Source organism: Lolium rigidum, chromosome 7 (genome assembly GCF_022539505.1).
Source record: "Lolium rigidum isolate FL_2022 chromosome 7, APGP_CSIRO_Lrig_0.1, whole genome shotgun sequence".
In the NCBI taxonomy this organism is placed as follows: Eukaryota; Viridiplantae; Streptophyta; class Magnoliopsida; order Poales; family Poaceae; genus Lolium; species Lolium rigidum.
This window is the reverse complement of record NC_061514.1, coordinates 86618995-86637705: the sequence shown is the minus strand read 5'-3', so window position 1 is coordinate 86637705 and position 18711 is coordinate 86618995. Positions and strand designations below refer to the sequence as shown.

Sequence of the window (18711 nt, the reverse complement as noted above, 5' to 3'; positions counted from 1 at the left end):
ACTCATGATAAGAATGCTTTATGTGATAGTTATATTGTTGAGTTTGCTCATGTTGCTACTGAAAGTTATTATGAGAGAGGAAAATATGGTTGTAGAAATTTTCATGTTACTAAAATGCCTCTCTATGTGCTGAAATTTTTGAAGCTACACTTGTTCTATCTTCCTATGCTTGTTACTTTGCTCCTCATGAACTTGTTTATTTACAAGATTCCTATGCATAGGAAGCATGTTAGACTTAAATATGTTTTGGATTTGCTTCTTGATGCTCTCTTTTGCTTCAAATACTATTTCTTGCGAGTGCATCACCAAAACTGTTGAGCCCATCTTAATGGCTATAAAGAAAGAACTTCTTGGGAGATAACCCATGTGTTATTTTGCTACAGTAATTTGTTTTATAATTGTGTCTTGGAAGTTGTTTACTACTGTAGCAACCTCTCCTTATCTTAGTTTTGTGTTTTGTTGTGCCAAGTAAAGTCGTTGATAGTAAGGTTCATATTAGATTTGGATTACTGCGCAGAAACAGATTTCTTTGCTGTCACGAATCTGGGCAAAATTCTCTGTAGGTAACTCAGAAAATTATGCCAATTTACGTGAGTGATCCTCAGATATGTACGCAACTTTCATTCAATTTGAGCATTTTCATTTGAGCAAGTCTGGTGCCCCAATAAAATTCGTCTTTACGGACTGTTCTGTTTTGACAGATTCTGCCTTTTATTTCGCATTGCCTCTTTTGCTATGTGGGATGGATCTCTTTGTTCCATTAACTTCTAGTAGCTTTGGGCAATGTCCAGAAGTGTTAAGAATGATTGTGTCACCTCTGAACATGTGAATTTTTATCATGCACTAACCCTCTAATGAGTTGTTTCGAGTTTGGTGTGAAGGAAGTTTTCAAGGGTCAAGAGAGGAGGATGATATACTATGATCAAGAAGAGTGAAAAGTCTAAGCTTGGGGATGCCCCGGTGGTTCACCCTGCATATTCTAAGAAGACTCAAGCGTCTAAGCTTGGGGATGCCCAAGGCATCCCCTTCTTCATCGACAACATTATCAGGTTCCTCCCCTGAAACTATATTTTTATTCCATCACATCTTATGTGCTTTGCTTGGAGCGTCGGTTTGTTTTTGTTTTTGTTTTGTTTGAATAAAATGGATCCTAGCATTCACTGTGTGGGAGAGAGACACGCTCCGCTGGTTCATAGGAACACATGTGTTCTTAGCTTTTAATGTTCATGGCGAAGGTTGAATCTTCTTCGTTAAATTGTTATATGGTTGGAATTGGAAAATGATACATGTAGTAATTGCTATAATGTCTTGGGTAATGTGATACTTGGCAATTGTTGTGCTCATGTTTAAGCTCTTGCATCATATACTTTGCACCTATTAATGAAGAAATACATAGAGCATGCTAAAATTTGGTTTGCATATTTGGTCTCTCTAAGGTCTAGATAATTTCTAGTATTGAGTTTGAACAACAAGGAAGACGGTGTAGAGTCTTATAATGTTTTCAATATGTCTTTTATGTGAGCTTTGCTGCACCGCTTCATCCTTGTGTTTGTTTCAAATAGCCTTGCTAGCCTAAACCTTGTATCGAGAGGGAATACTTCTCATGCATCCAAAATACTTGAGCCAACCACTATGCCATTTGTGTCCACCATACCTACCTACTACATGGTATTTCTCCGCCATTCCAAAGTAAATTGCTTGAAGTGCTACCTTTAAATTTCTATCCTCTACCTTTGCAATATATAGCTCATGGGACAAATAGCTTAAAAACTATTGTGGTATTGAATATGTACTTATGCACTTTATCTCTTATTAAGTTGCTCGTTGTGCGATAACCATGTTCCCGGGGACGCCATCAACTACTCTTTGTTGAATATCATGTGAGTTGCTATGCATGTTCGTCTTGTCTCGAAGTAAGGGCGATCTACCACCTTATGGTTAGAGCGTGCATATTGTTAGAGAAGAACATTGGGCCGCTAACTAAAGCCATGATCCATGGTGGAAGTTTCAGTTTTGGACATATATCCTCAATCTCATATGAGAAAATTAATTGTTGCTACATGCTTATGCATAAAATAGGAGTCCATTATCTGTTGTCTATGTTGTCCCGGTATGGATGTCTAAGTTGAGAATAATCAATAGCGAGAAATCCAATGCGAGCTTTCTCCTTAGACCTTTGTACAGGCGGCATAGAGGTACCCCTTTGTGACACTTGGTTAAAACATGTGCATTGCGATAATCCCGGTAGTCCAAGCTAATTAGGACAAGGTGCGGGCACTATTAGTATACTATGCATGAGGCTTGCAACTTGTAAGATATAATTTACATGATACATATGCTTTATTACTACCGTTGACAAAATTGTTTCTTGTTTTCAAAATCAAAGCTCTAGCACAAATATAGCAATCGATGCTTTCCTCTTTGAAGGACCATTCTTTTACTTTTATTGTTGAGTCAGTTCACCTACTTCTCTCCATCTCAAGAAGCAAACACTTGTGTGAACTGTGCATTGATTCCTACATATTTGCATATTGCACTTGTTATATTACTTTGCATTGACAATTATCCATGAGATATGCATGTTACAAGTTGAAAGCAACCGCTGAAACTTAATCTTCCATTGTGTTGCTTCAATGTCTCCACTATGAATTATTGCTTTATGAGTTAACTCTTATGCAAGACTTATTGATGCTTGTCTTGAAAGTACTATTCATGAAAAGTCTTTGCTTTATGATTCAGTTGTTTACTCATGTCATTACCATTGTCTTGGATTGCTGCATTCATTACATATGTTTACAATATGATCAAGTTTATGATGGCATGTCACTCCAGAAATTATCTTTGTTTATCGTTTACCTGCTCGGGACGAGCGAAACTAAGCTTAGGGATGCTGATACGTCTCCGACGTATCGATAATTTCTTATGTTCCATGCCACATTATTGATGATATCTACATGTTTTATGCACACTTTATGTCATATTCGTGCATTTTACGGAACTAACCTATTAACAAGATGCCGAAGTGCCAGTTCTCGTTTTCTGCTGTTTTTGGTTTCAGAAATCCTAGTAACGAAATATTCTCGGAATCGGACGAAATCAACGCCCAGGTTCCTATTTTGCCCGGAAGCATCCAGAACACACGAGAACCGCCAGAGAGGGGGCACTGGGCCCCTAGACTATAGGCCGGCGCGGCCTAGGCCCTGGCCGTGCCGCCCTATAGTGTCATCGCCCCTTCGACCTCCTGACGCCGCCTCTTCGCCTATATAAAGCCCCTGGACCTAAAACCTCGATACGAAAAAGCCACGGTACGAGAAACCTTCCAGAGCCGCCGCCATCGCGAAGCCAAGATCCGGGGGACAGGACTCTCTGTTCCGGCACGCCGCCGGGACGGGGAAGTGCCCCCGGAAGGCTCCTCCATCGACACCACCGCCATCTCCATCAACGCTGCTGTCTCCCATGAGGAGGGAGTAGTTCTCCATCGAGGCTCGGGGCTGTACCGGTAGCTATGTGGTTCATCTCTCTCCTATGTACTTCAATACAATAATCTCATGAGCTGCCTTACATGATTGAGATTCATATGATGATGCTTGTAATCTAGATGTCGTTATGCTAGTCAAGTGAATTTTACTTATGTGATCTCCGGAGACTCCTTGTCCCACGTGTGTAAAGGTGACGAGTGTGTGCACCGTGTGGGTCTCTTAGGCTATATTTCACAGAATACTTATTCACTGTTATGAATGGCATAGTGAAGTGCTTATTTATATCTCTTTATGATTGCAATGTGTTTGTATCACAATTTATCTATATGCTACTCTAGTGATGTTATTAAAGTAGTTTTATTCCTCCTGCACGGTGTAATGGTGACAGTGTGTGCATCCGTGTTAGTACTTGGCGTATGCTATGATTATGATCTCTTGTAGATTATGAAGTTAACTATTGCTATGATAGTATTGATGTGATCTATGCCTCCTTTCTTAGCATGAAGGTGACAGTGTGCATGCTACGTTAGTACTTGGTTTAGTCGAATTGATCTATCTTACACTCTAAGGTTATTTAAATATGAACATTGAATTGTGGAGCTTGTTAACTCCGGCATTGAGGGTTCGTGTAATCCTACGCAATGTGTTCATCATCCAACAAGAGAGTGTAGAGTATGCATTTATCTATTCTGTTATGTGATCAAAGTTGAGAGTGTCCACTAGTGAAAGTATGATCCCTAGGCCTTGTTCCTAAATATCGCTATCGCTTGCTTGTTTACTTGTTTCACCTGCGTTACCACTGCTGCGTTACTACCGCTTGTTTACTCGTCCTGGGCAAAGCACTTTTCCGGTGCCGTTGCTACTTATTCATACCATCCGTATTTCACTATCTCTTCGCCGAACTAGTGCACCTATTTGGTGTGTTGGGGACACAAGAGACTTCTTGCTTTGTGGTTGCAGGGTTGCATGAGAGGGATATCTTTGACCTCTTCCTCCCTGAGTTCGATAAACCTTGGGTGATCCACTTAAGGGAAAACTTGCTGCTGTTCTACAAACCTCTGCTCTTGGAGGCCCAACACTGTCTACAGAAAAAGGAGGGGGCGTAGACATCAAGCTATTTTCTGGCGCCGTTGCCGGGGAACAAAAAGCTACAATACAGGGATTTCCTCCCTCGTCAACCACGCGCCAGTTGTAGGCAGTCAAGGACCAGCAGCGCCAGCAACGGCAAGGATCACACGTAGGCGCTGAGCGAAACATGATCGTCCAGGAAAACGATCAAACGAAACGGTCTCGGAGACGGGTGGATGGGAAACTGATCGACCGACGCCGCCTGCTTTTGTTCGGAACTGGTATTGAACTGCTCACTCGGGCCGTACGAGCGAACATCAGAGGAAAAAAAATGATGGGCTGTAGAAATTTGGGGGCCCCTGGGATTCGGGGCCCATGTTCGATCGAGCACTTTGATTATGCTCATCGACGGGCCTCATACTGACATACTGTAAGTCAGGGGGCGCACCCCCCCCCCCCCGGCAGATTTAGCATATTTGTAAAGGAAAATTATCTGACAGAGCTTAGCGAGGTCCGCCACTGCGTGCCACACACGAAATATGGCTTTTGCTCCTCCATCCCCACCAACCTAACCAGCAGCACAGGAATATGCTGCCGGCAGCCATTGCGAAGATCGCCACCACCGCCTCCCTCTTGGCACGGTACGGAAAAATGTGTTGCCATCCGACAATGCTATGCGAGCTGTTAACATAGCGGTTGTAGTTTTCACAAGATTACAAATTTCTTGCTACCCCAACAATCCTTAGCGAGGTCCGCCACTGCGTGCCACACACGAAATATGGCTTTTGCTCCTCCATCCCCACCAACCTAACCAGCAGCACAGGAATATGCTGCCGGCAGCCATTGCGAAGATCGCCACCACCGCCTCCCTCTTGGCACGGTACGGAAAAATGTGTTGCCATCCGACAATGCTATGCGAGCTGTTAACATAGCGGTTGTAGTTTTCACAAGATCCAAGAGCAAAGCAACCAAGCCAGTTCGAGGAAGTGATTTCAAGAGATCGGAGGCAGGAACAAGAAGGGCAAAAGAGTGATTTCAAGAGATCGGGGCATGAACAAGAAGGGCAAAAGAAACCGTGAGAACCTCGTCCATGAAATTGATTAGCGCAGTCTTTGCTAAACCACTCGAAGTCATTTTTCATACTCTAGATACAACTTTCTTCTCTCTTTGGAGATTTTTTGGATGAACTTTAGGCTGGATCAAAGGATGATAAAACTTTCATAGGATGCAATTGGGTGGAACAAGATCTAGAAATGCCATTTCTGGTGCAAACTTTCATATATGGATTTCTTAGTAAGGAGCTCTCGATGATGGATGGATCTTACTTATGCACCTTCACGTCTGATCGATATGTAATTCTCAGGTCCGTCGTAACCCAATCTATATCTATATACCTAATAATAAATGGAGGATTGTTTCCTTGGTCCAACACTTTTTCGGACCGTTTTGCCCTCCCACCAAATCCCATAATACAAGAAATGCCATGTACGGCTTTGTTTTTATTCCTTAGGATCTCATCTCTCAGAACGATGCCGGCAAACGGCTCGCAGTGCTCCCTCCGCGTGGAGATCGGCGGTCTCCCAACTAGACGGACGCGATGACCGGAGAACGCCGAAGGCATGAGAAGGCGTGAGGCTGTAAACGCAGAGCAGTGTACAATGCGGGCGCGAACACGCAGACGGCCCCCAGCGTTGGCGACAGTGTGCTCGCGCGCCTGTTGCCGGCGGGACGCGCGGCGAGCTCCTTGGGCGCGGAGAGCGGTGGGCTCCCGGATAGACGGCCGCATGGAGGCGCTTGGGTCCGAGGATACATAAGCGGTGGCTGCTTCCTCGCCCAGATCCACGCGCTGCTGAGAGAAGTGGGGATGAGAAAAATCAGTCGCTTCCACACCGTTGTCGAGCGCTGCGGGGTCGAACAGCACAGTCCATGGGCATGTACGATCATTGCCGGCCGGCACAGTGGTGAAGCGCTGCCGTGGACGTGTATTGGGCGAGCGCCCCTGCTGGGCAATTGATTCGGGATTTTGAGGCGCCCATGTGGCGAGATCCTGGCCAGCGCGAGGCGGAGGGATGCGGGCCACGAGGAGAGGAGAGTGAGCTCAAGTTAAAGAAGGACCATGTGCTAGGCTTCTGCGTTGCCGGCGGCGGCGGTAAAGACGCTGGACGAGAAGCTCTTTGATCGCAATTGGCTATCTACATCATAACTCGTAAGCGATGCTCTCCGTTTGGTGTTTTTTTCCTCTTCATGGATTGGGCTGGAATGCTGATGAGTTGATGTCATCGTGGCCTACTGTGGTGCAGAGTTGGAAGATAATGATGTGGTTGTCTTTGTGTCCACATTAGACGGTGGTTAATTTAATTATACTTTGGTTGCATACTGAGTACTTCTACATATTGTACTGTAGGAAACTGAAGAAAATGTATGCTCGCACATAAGCAACTAAATTCATATTCAGTTATTCTGGAATTTTCTCCTTATTTATAAATATCTAAACAGAAGATGAATTGGTTAATATTGACCTATCCATAACCACTGAAATAATGCGTAGTCCTTAATTTTCAAGTGCGTATATGTGCACACAGCAGAGAAATAAAACGAATGGACCTGGTTTGCTTTTGTTAACCGGTACTGCTTTGTTGTGGTCTGATTGCTGTCCGGGAGGATTAACTTCATCGTTCTGCTTTTATCCATGTGTGATTGGTTTCTTCTACTGTAAATTACTTGAGTATTTTTTACATGCTAATAATGCATGAGATGGATATAATTAGATAACCGTGGACTGCATAATGTTTGGTCAAGACCTTTGAATGTGAATGTGTGCATTATGATTTTGGGGCCTAAACGCATAAAGGGTTTGAATTGAGCATTTTTTGCAGATTGTTGCTCTTTCATAGCTCTCATTATTTCTTCTCGAAACAATCCACTTCCTATATCCACTGCAATCTTGTATACACATTAAGACTTTCATCTCACTTATATAGAAATATTATTTCAGTTACACCATTTTATTTGAAGAATTGTTGCACAAGGGTTTATTTGGTGTTGGAGTGACTATTTTACAAACGGTTGTCCAATACGAGTGCTACAACAAATATCTATGGACTTCTCCTTTTGACTCAATTGTCCTCCACTTACTCTTGCATCAGGAAACATGAGGACGAGAGAATCGATGGTGGTGGCACTTGACCTGAGGTGAAGATAATTCCATCGATTCAATCAGTCCTTTCCAAATCTAATTTGCATCGATAAATAAATCCAAATTCCAGCAGTAGATGAATAATTGCAAATTTTTGTGTGTACGAGATTAGAATAACTTCAAAATAACTGACATAATATTTTATTTTTCTTGATCATAAAAATATATGAAAAAGAAAGGAGGTAGAAAATTTTCGGGATTCATTCAAGGAGTACGAGGATAATGGCGAGGCGGAGCTCTTAGACTCATTGTATAGCGCAACCCCGACGATGGGTAGGATGCAACCACATCGAAGGCCGGAAGAGCACGACGAGCCTAACATGGGTATGGTTTGAAACCATGTTTGATCCAATCGCATAATACACACGGTAATAAAAGAACCCGGAGCAACGCATGGGTTTTTTCCTAGTATTTTTTAAAACTTGAAAACTTTTGTCGAGACAAAGTAGGAATACTTGTTGCTTGGCTATATATTCATTGGTAGGATAGTTAGGAGGGTGGTACTTGTACCTCCTATCAAGATCAAACTCCATTTGATTACTTCATCTTGAAGCTCCGTCACTCCAAATGTCTACTATTTACAATATATAAAAATGTGTTTACGATTCATAGTCAAATTTGACCTTGTCTCACAATCTATAAATTCAATTGTCATTGTAGATGCATCTTCTATAGATTGTCATCTAAATAAAAAAAATCATAACTTATAGACTATACATCTGTTCATAAATAGTGCTTTCTCTGTTTCATAATTTTTGTCGCATACTTAGATGTATATAGTAACAAAATATATCTAGATACATCTAAATTTATGGCAAGAATTATGGATCGGATGGAGGAAGAGGAAAACCGAAAAGTGTCGTTGGCTTCCGGATCTTTATATTAAAAATAAAAAATCATTTTTATAAGTTTCTTAAAAATCTGAAAAAACAATTATGTGCCACGATTTTTTTTTTGCACACGTAAATGACAAAATCTCACAAACTTGATATCTAAAACTATGTATACTCAGATTCATATTTTTGTTATTTTTGTGTAGCTCATAATATAACATACTCTGTATTTGAAATTGATATTTTACACGTTTATAGGGTATTCCGTAGTTTATTAGACGTTCTTTTAAAAAAGCTCGTAAATACTCCCTCTGATTCATAGTATTTGCCACTAGTATGGATGGATGGATGGATGATTTCTTGGCCTGGCAACATGAGAAGGATGGGGTTTTCTCAGTCCGTAGTGCATATCGGTTGGGACTTCGTTTGTGTCAAAAAGCTTGGCCTACTACAGCCAGTAGCTCAGCGCCATTGGGCGATCGACCAATCTGGAAGAAAATATGGAGGTGTAATATTTCAGAGAAAGTTTCGCATCTTTGCTTGGAAAGCTTTGTCCAATGCGCTAGCTACGGAGGACAATAAACAAAGGCGACATATACCTGTTGATGGAGCATGTCGTGTTTGTGGTTATGAGAGAGAGAGGACTCCTACCATGCCCTCATCCACTTTCCTCACGCTGCAGCATTGTGGGACGCCATGGGGGAGATATGGTCTATTCCAAAGATTGTTGAAAGAGGAGATAATTGGCTTCAAACTTGGCTCATACCAATGTCAATACAGACCTGTGGCCATGTTCTCATGATTGCATGGCGAGTATGGCATGCACGGAATGAGGTTACACATGACAAGGACCTACCTAATGTGGAAGTCTCCAAGAGGTTTATTTATAGTTATATGAACTCCTTAGAAAATATTCGTAAAGTAAGTCCAAAGGATATTATCAAAGGGAAACAAGCTCTAGGAGAGCAACGGTTTGAGAAGTCTTCAGCAGTGCCAACTACACAAGAAATATGGAATAAACCCCCACTTGGTATTCTAAAGCTCAATGTGGATGGGGCTTATATCACTCAGACGGGTGCAGGAGGCGCTGGTATGATTTTACGTGATAGCAAGGGATTGATTATTTTCTCAGCCTGCAGATCTCTTGTGTTTTGTTCATCGGCGCTAGAGGCTGAACTACAAGCGTGCTTGGAAGGGCTCAAGTTTGCTCTTAACCTCAGCCATGACAAGATCCTAGTGGAGACGGATAGTTTGGAGCTGGTGCGACATGCAAGACTAGAGATGGTTCTTGTGTGGGTCATCTAGTTGGAGATCTTCGTCTACTCTTGGCGTCAAAGCGTGTTATTTCCATTAGCAAGATTCATAGGAAAGAAAATGACGCAAGTCATCAGTTAGCTATAGAGTTGGGATGGTAGAGAATAGAACTCAAGTTTGGTTAGGTTCGGCTCCGGAAGTTATTTTGGATCAGATCATTCGGGATTGTAATGCCACTCACATTTAATTAATACAATCTCGTTTCCCCGCAAAAAAAACTAAAATATATTTAAATACAATTATATTAGTGGCAACTAATATTAATCGGAGAGAGTGTATTTTTCAATCTTTTTTACATAACGGAATCGCTGTAGCTCGGGAAGCAGAAAACTCCACTCCACGAAAGTACCTGAAGTTTCTCTTCTCTGATACTTCAGTATACAGTATTCTTTCTCGGTTCCTCAAGTATACAGTGCACGTGTGAACGACCGTCATACAGTTCGGACTATTCCGTACACATACCCATACGTAAGTAGTACGTACGTATACATCCGGTACACATGCGTGTTCATGGACTCAGCACGGCGGCGGGGTAGACGGCGAGGGGGATCCTGACGCTGTGCTTCTTGTCGCCCCTGAGCACCACCTCGCCGAAGCTGAAGGCGTTCCCGGGCGCGGTGGTGTTGAGCACGATCCTCAGCACCGCGGCCTCGCCGGGGGCGATGGTGAACTCGTCGGGCGACACGCGCACCGCCACGCCGTCGGGCGCTCGCACGTACGCCATGTACGTCTCGTTCTCGCCGCCCACGCTGTACACCCTCCGCTCCACCCGCCTCGACCCCACTAGGCTCGCCACCGTCACGCTCGGCGTGTTCAGGTCCGTGCACCACCGCGCCCGCGTCGACGGGCAGGACGCCCCCACGGCCCGCCGCACCGCGGCATCGTCCACGCCGGGCACCGCGCACAGGAACTGCAGGTACTCCCTGTACGTGACGTCGAGCACCAGTCCCGGGTCCAGCGCGCGGGCCACGTTGATGGCGCCAGCCCCCATGTCGAACGGGGTCGCCGCCACCATGGCGCCCACGTCCCGCCGCGCCATTAGCGGCCTCCCGGACCGGTCCGTCACGTCGGCCGTCGTCATGATCGCCGACATGATCATGGCGGGGCTCCACCTGGGGTGCCGCTGCTTGATCAACGCCACCACCCCGGCGACGTGAGGGGTGGACATGCTCGTGCCGGACAGTATGGCGAAGTTCTCGCCCTGGATCTCCGGCAGCGCGTTGCTCGTCGGGCTCCACGCTCCCCAGATGTGGTGGCCCGGCGCCATGACGTTCGGTTTCAGAACGTCCGCCAGCTCCATTGCCGCGTTCTCGATGTTGGGTCCCCTCGACGAGTAGTCGGCGACCTCGGGCCGCTCCCCGCTGTAGCTCGCACGCCGTCCCTCCAGAATCCGGACGGTCGCTCCGAACGTGATGACGCCTCCGTCGTTGTCTCGAGCCGTGTTGTTGCCATAGTACTCCATCAGGTTCTGCACCGAAGACATTCAGAGTTACTGGAAAGTGAAAGCACGATCTTTTGTACAGTAGTAGTAGTATGAATTAAAACAAAATACACTACCGTATACTAATTTTGCAAACCACTAGGTGCCGCAACTGAATTGGGAGTCAGAAACTTCTCATTCTCGAAAGGAATTAGCGAACTATTTGATCCACAAATATGTGCCTGCACTCACCATCATGTCCACTCCGTTCAGAACCATAGCCGAGGGTAGCGTTGTAGGGAATATGGGCTGGTAGTCATAGTCGATGTCACCCGTATAACGATCAGTGATGACCACTCCGGCAGCTCCGATTTTCTGAATCGTATCGATCATGCCGGCGAAGGTGTCCAACTGATAGTAGTTTGATGACACGATCATGCAAATAATCACCTTCCCTTGAACAAGAGATCTTATGAAGACCTTTGGATCTTGGCAACCGTTAGACCCGTCAGTCGTATTGGCGATGCTCACATCGTCAGCCAATGCTAGTGGGTACATTGTTTCGCCTGGTGTTGGTGCTGGACAGAAAATAAAAGCAAGTTAGTGGAAACAAAATTAAGCATAATCAAGGGAACATCTGAAACAGATACATACTATGATACTAGTAACTGTAAAATGCACTGCATAAGCTAGGGCAGATAACTTATTCTGTGCAACATTATTAACAAATTAAATTTGATACCACAAGAACAGAAAAAATCTAGAATTAGTCTGCAGAGTTAGGTTGGAATGAATTACGGGAAAGGCCGCCGCAAGAGAGGGCCAGCCCACTTCCAGTGATGATTGATTTGTTATACTTCCTGTCTGTTGTCGAAGCCGCGACACTTGTTATCCATGGGCTGAATGAAACTACTGAGCTGACATCAGGGCCTCCGTTGCCAGCTGCCTGAATAACTGAGACTCCAGCCTTGGTGGCAAGGAGCAGCTGTGTCTCAAGCAAGTTGAGGAAAGATGCAGGACCAGATGAAACCGAAGTAGGTGCCATGGAAAGACTTATAACATCAACACCATCTTCTACGGCCTACAAACAAGTTACAGGTACAGGGAGTTTAGCATACTAATTAAATGTAGAAGCTTTCTGCAAACAATATGATCGGCGAACCTGGTCGACTGCAGCTATCACATCTGACATGTATCCACCAAAAGGATATGCAGCTTTGTAGATTGCAAGCCTGCAATTGCAATCAGAAAAGGAGACACAAGGTAAGATTTACATAAGAACTGTTTGATTTTCCTCTTTGATTTACTTCCGTCGTCTGAATAATAGGACATGGATTGATGTCTCACCGAGCTCCCGGAGCCATGCCGCTTGCATATCCAAAGTTGTAACCTCTAGAAATCACTGATGTATGGAAATTTCCAGCTGCGGTCGACGCCGTGTGGCTGTGCAGACATTCTTAGGATTACTAGGTAGCTCTTCTGAGATTTTAAAAAAAACTTGAAATCGTAGGTAGAAGCTAAACAGCACGCACCTGCCATGGCCATCAGGGTCATAAGGTGATGCGTAGTGAAGTGTAGCATTGAATTCTCCAGTTGCTTGACCAGCACGTGCGAACCATCTAGCTCCCACTATCTTACCATTGCATGATTCCGGAGGGAATCTATCACCAGATCGGCACATTCCTTTGAAATTGGGCGGTGGTGACTTTGCTTGGTCTGAGAAGCTACCAAAGCTTGGGTTTTTGGGGTCAATGCCAGTATCAATCATGGCAATGACTATTCCATCACCAGAATTCTCAGCACCACCAAGTTGTGGCCATACCCCACTGGCTCCAATGTATTTTGGAGTATATGTGGTCATCTTGGCCATTTTGATGTCTTCTTGAATTAGTCTAACTCCTTTTGCTCCACTAAGAATTCTAGCTGCCTGTTGCACAGATAACAAAAAAAAAGAGAATTAACCAGTTTTTAACCTCAATAGAGACAACTGAACTATTCCTATTACGAAATTCAGATAAGCAGAAAGTATAACTTGCAAACAGATAAACCTAATAAGTTTCAAGAAAATCGGTTTAAGAAATAAGGATTGCTGTGATTATCTTTGACAGCTATATGAATTCGATTCTCCGTTGACCATCTCCATGCAACCCTTATGTATTCATCTTTGAAGGAACACAGAATGATAGAAAAATGGAGCAGCTTAACGACTGCTAATTGCTGATAAAACAAATAGGAGCAGATTCTCTGGCTTTTCTGCTAAATGACTCCTGATAATTTAGACGATAAGAAAACGTCCTTGAATTTTTCCTACTATTTTATCTTACTGCAAATACTGAATTTCCTTGTTGTATGTACACTTAAAGGATATTTCTAGTCCTGGAAATACTACTAAGGCAGGGAAGAGAATAATGGTTTGTTCAGCATGTTCTATCTAATTCGATATTGGCTGTAAGTGCAGGAAAAACCATGCATGTCGTGCACTCTACAAACTAGAGAAGTGTACCTTTTCAGATTTTGCATGCACAGCAAAACCATTAAGCAGGTGAGTATAACTGTATAGTTTCTTGTAAGACCCTGTAGGGAGAAATGATTCCAGGAAGACATCATGCTTTGATGTTGCCATTTCTTTGTACTTCTGAGCTTCCACGCCTCTCCTGGATGTAAATTACATCAATATGTGTTATTTGGAAAAGAGAACAGGTAAAAAAATTCAGGCATGGAGAGCACCTACATTTCATTCTTCCGGCTTGCCTTGTATGAAACAACTGGGTCATCCTCCATCACCACCATGTAAACCTTGGCAAATACACCGCAGTTTAAGCTCAGGAAAGTAAGAACAGAACAGAACACTAGAGATGGCTTAGGAAACGCCATGGCCACGGTGTGACTGCACAACTGAGCGAAGCTTTCCAAAACTTCTATGCTTGAACCGGTGTGCTTATATTGTCTGAAAGAATGTTAGGTGGGGATTAGAGGAATTAAAAAGGGACATGCACCTGGTGCGTCAAGAAATGCCTTGCACATAACTAGGCCATCAAAAGAACGCGGTAAGTAGTTCCCAACCTCCATGAGGCCTAGCAGAACTGTACTTATTCTGTAACAGTCCGCAGTTATCATTTGTAAAGTCACTCTGACGCTTGGTGAAAATATGTACATCTGCAAACAGCGAAGGAATTGATGAATCGGCCATTCCTTCAGCTATGTCCGATTCAGTCTTTCTTGATACCAAATTTGAATATGGTATACTCGAGTTCTGATTCTGGAGCAATAAAATTGCAACGCCAAGAAAATAAAATAAAAACATTTCCCCCCTTTGCGTGACAAGAAGAACCGGCCCAGATTGTTGGGCTAGGCAGCTCATGTCCTCATGCCACCCATCAAACCCAAATCACACAAAGATCCCTGTGAGTTCCTTTGCTGCGATAAATCTTGACGTAAGGATATATCTCCTAAAATTGTTTTATTTCTGTTTTAATCAAATAAGCTCTGACACATAATAATCCTTGTCTTCCTCTGCGAAGTGACTTTCTTGTTCTTTCTGAGTCAAAAGAGGCTTTAAAAAAAATATTTTCTAGACCAAGCTTAGAATAATTTATTTCACACATGCACATCTTTCACACTAGTATGAACCACCGTCCATGGCACTTTGATAGAGCAGTGTAGTGCATGGTCTTTTATATTTTTTACCTTAATGAAATTCATGTTATTTATTACTTTATGTGATGATTGCATACTGTTATTTACTTTCCAATGAGACATTTTACTTATAGTAGCAATGATCATGCTGAAGTTTGTATATATTGGCAATAAACTCCAAAGTTCATATGTTTTGTCATCTTTATGCTCGAGCATGAGTATAGATTAAGCTTGGGGATGTTGATACATAGAAATGTATGTATGAAATTCTGAAATTCTCTTTAGCCCATTCATATATGGCAAGGGGTGGGGCTAAAGTTTAGTCCCACATTGCTAATTGAGAGAGATGTGGAGTGGTTTATAAGGGATATTGTTCTAGTCCTTGTAAGTGAGTGAGAAGAGAGAGAGAGCGCCCTCGCGCATTCTTCCTTCTCCTCCGTCGCCCGCCTCGTCACGACGCACCGTGGTCTTTTTGCTTTTCTGGAATTTAATATCGTGTGACGTTGACGAGCTCGTCGGAAACCTCAACATGGGAGACAACACTGACGATGTTGCTTCTGCCGCAAACGATGTTGTTGTTCAAGTTGCAACGTATGTGACTTTCCTCTCTCTCTCTCTCTCTCTCTCTCTCTCTCTCTCTCTCTCTCACTCACTCTCTCTCTCTCTCAAATCTTACTAGAATTTCTAGTTCTACTGTTTGGACTAGATGCGTAATAGATTTGTCTTGTTTAGATTTTATTTATTCATCTACTCTGTTAGTATGCATGATTAGTTTTGTTACTGCTAATGCAACCATGTTATGTCATTTACTTGTTTGGATTAAATCATATGGTAATTTGCTTATATATTCATCAATCCAAAAATCTGACTATAGGCATACATATTCAAGTGGCGTTGCCGCTGCTAGAAGGCCTCCTCTATTTGGTGGTTCACACTTAAGAGATGGCACACGAGAGCGTTCTCTGGTTTCGAAACCTGAACTGTTATAGCGCCACTCTTGGCAAACCTGAGGGTGAGCTTTCTGTAGCTTAGAAGAAAGCTTACGAGAAAGTCGATGCCATGTTTAAGGAGACTCTTTTTAGTATTCTTGCAGACAACGTTGTTGATCCATACATGACATTTGATCATAGCAAGGATGCGTGGGATGCACTCGAGGCCAAATTTGGGGTCTCAGACGCTGGCAACTAGCACTGAGTTGTATGTCATTGAATAATACTATGACTACAAGTTGATGGTGAGTGCTCCGTTGTTGAGCAAGCTCATGAGATACAATCGTTTGCCGAAAACTTGAGCAGTTTAAATGTACCTTTCCGGAAATTTATAGTTCATTATGTTAAATTCTCATATTTTTGCATCATATCATGAGTGACCACCATGTATTTTAATGAATTCGATGATTTTCATGAAGTCCCCCTTATTTGGGTTATAACTCTGCAAAATAGGAAAACCTCTCTCTATCTACGAACTCATGTTTGGAACCATATGAACATCTATGTAATTTCCATGTGGTGAATGATGCAATTTGGTATGTGCCTGATATATTTGTATATGCATATAATCACCCCTTTTATGTATGCAAGTTATGATTAAACTATTAAACTAGTATGCTAGGACGCGAGAGGGGGAATATGTGTGTTAGATGGAGTAAACTTGTAGTAGCAATTAGATAACGATAGGAATTTGAGAAATAGTATGTTTTCTTTACCTTTCTATGCTTTTCTCACTAGGGGTAAATGAATGGATGTACTACTATCATCTAGTGACATAAAAGATGAACTTGTTAGCTTAATGTAGTATATTTGATATTTAACGGCATGTCAACATGCATAAAGCAAACTTAATGTCTACGAAGGTTCCTTACCAGGGTAACAGAGGGATGTATTGCATCACCTCTATATTAGGACGTGATGCCCATATAAAAAAATTGTACCACCATGTTTAGAAAGAGATGTCAAGTGAATAAGTGAACTTTGGTCCACTTTTTAGCATAAGAAACACTATTTACTTTCATCTACTCGCATTTTTATTTGTTGCGCTAAAATATTCCGAAAATACAAAAATAGTATTTGCATTGTAACTTGTTGTTTTTATATTGTTTTCATCATTACTACTCTAGTTAACTATTCTGGCATCATTGTCGCCCGGATTCCTTGCAACTTTAAACCATAATGGAGATAGCTGAATAATATGGATTTGCAAGTTTTTGCCATTGTTGGTTGGTCCTGAAACGGTCACAGGTATGTGTCAGGTTGAGGTGATGATGCCATGTGGGCATTTTTCTTATTTTCATCCGCTTTTATTGCAGAAATGGAAACAAGATCATATATCCTTCTTTTTCTATAACAACGATGTAAACCAAAAGAATGGAAAGTAGGTGCAAGTTTTTCTCTTCTTAGTCAGAAATGTTGCTTTATGGTGGAACAGAAGTGACCGGATGTGAAGCGAAATCTAACGTATTTCAAATGATTAAAAATAAATAAATGGAACCATGTGTCGTTGCCTAATCGACGGTACCTCGGAGGAGGGATCCTCACGAGGGGGAGAAGAAGTAGGGGCCATAGGGCGGAGTGCACACGGGACGGTGGTACGCGAGTTACCCAGCTTCGGAACACCTGCACGCTGACAGGGCCTACTGCTGCTTGTCCGGAATTATCCGGGCGCTTCGCGTTGTTACAATTAGTTGTGGTTGTTCTGAACGTGCACGTGAACGTGAACGTGAACGTGAACGTGAACGTGCCTCTAGGGCTCCCAGGATCCGGCTTATAAAGGCGCACGGATCTAGGGTTTACATGGAGAGTCCTAGCCGGATTACAGGTCGCCTAACTACGGTACAAGGTCTTGCCATGTACGTCAAGGATCTGCCTTCCTCCCTACGTCGTACTGGATCCGGGTTCCACATGGGCCTCCATGGATCCGGGTTACTCCTGGGCCTCCATGGATCCGGGTTCCACATGGACCTTCATGGATCCGACTTCCTCCGATGGTCGGCTGGGATCCGGCTTCCCTATCCTGGGCTGGACTTCATCCTTTAGGATCAACAGCAACTGGGCCGCCCGACGGGCCACACGCCACATCGCCATCTATGGGCCACCCGGGCTTGCCGGATCTAGGCACTGTCGATGGTACACCCATTAAGTATACCTACAACAGTAGCCCCCAGAGTTCTCCGAGTTTCACCTGCTGTTTCCGCCTCACTAGTCCATCATGGTCTCCGGCAATATTGGTAACGCGGAGAAACTTGAAGAGCTCTAACTTCATATTTTCTTCTTTCCCAACTTTCAGTCGGAAAAAACCCTCATCCTGCGGGACTTCATCCATCGACGAGTACATAACATGTCTCCGGGTTACTCCCCGCTTGCGGACAAGAATTTGCTTATCTTCACGCCGTTACCCGGAACCTTAAAAGATTCAAACGGTTCCGCCTATCTTGGCGCCATTTTCGCGTGATTTGAGCGGTAAGTTGAGGTGCGGATCCGACTACCAAAAATTAGGTGCGGATCCGGCTACCAAAAATTAGTTGCAGATCCGGCTACCAAATATATAGGTGCGGATCCGGCTACCAAAATATAATTGCGGATCCGGCTACCAAATATATAGGTGCGGATCCGGCTAGTTAGCCCCCGAGCGTTGAGCCGGCTTGCTCCAAGGAGACTCGATGCTCAGAAACTTACCCCCCAAGCGTCAAGGTGGAAATTTTCCGGCTTGTTACTCAGAGAACTTCATCGATGTAGCCCCCGAGCGCCAAGGTGAATTTTCTTGAAAATC

General features: G+C 43.5%; 1 protein-coding gene across 1 annotated transcript; it reads right to left on the bottom strand.

The window, feature by feature from the left end:
* Positions 1-10398: 10398 nt before the first annotated feature.
* Positions 10399-14184, bottom strand: LOC124671756 (subtilisin-like protease SBT2.5). Its single transcript, XM_047208090.1, has 8 exons — positions 14042-14184; positions 13814-13964; positions 12843-13237; positions 12473-12542; positions 12109-12391; positions 11761-11888; positions 11563-11721; positions 10399-11358 (listed from the first exon to the last, which is right to left on the bottom strand). Exons 1-8 carry the CDS (start codon positions 14182-14184, stop codon positions 10399-10401), a joined length of 2289 nt encoding a protein of 762 aa, XP_047064046.1.
* Positions 14185-18711: the final 4527 nt, after the last annotated feature.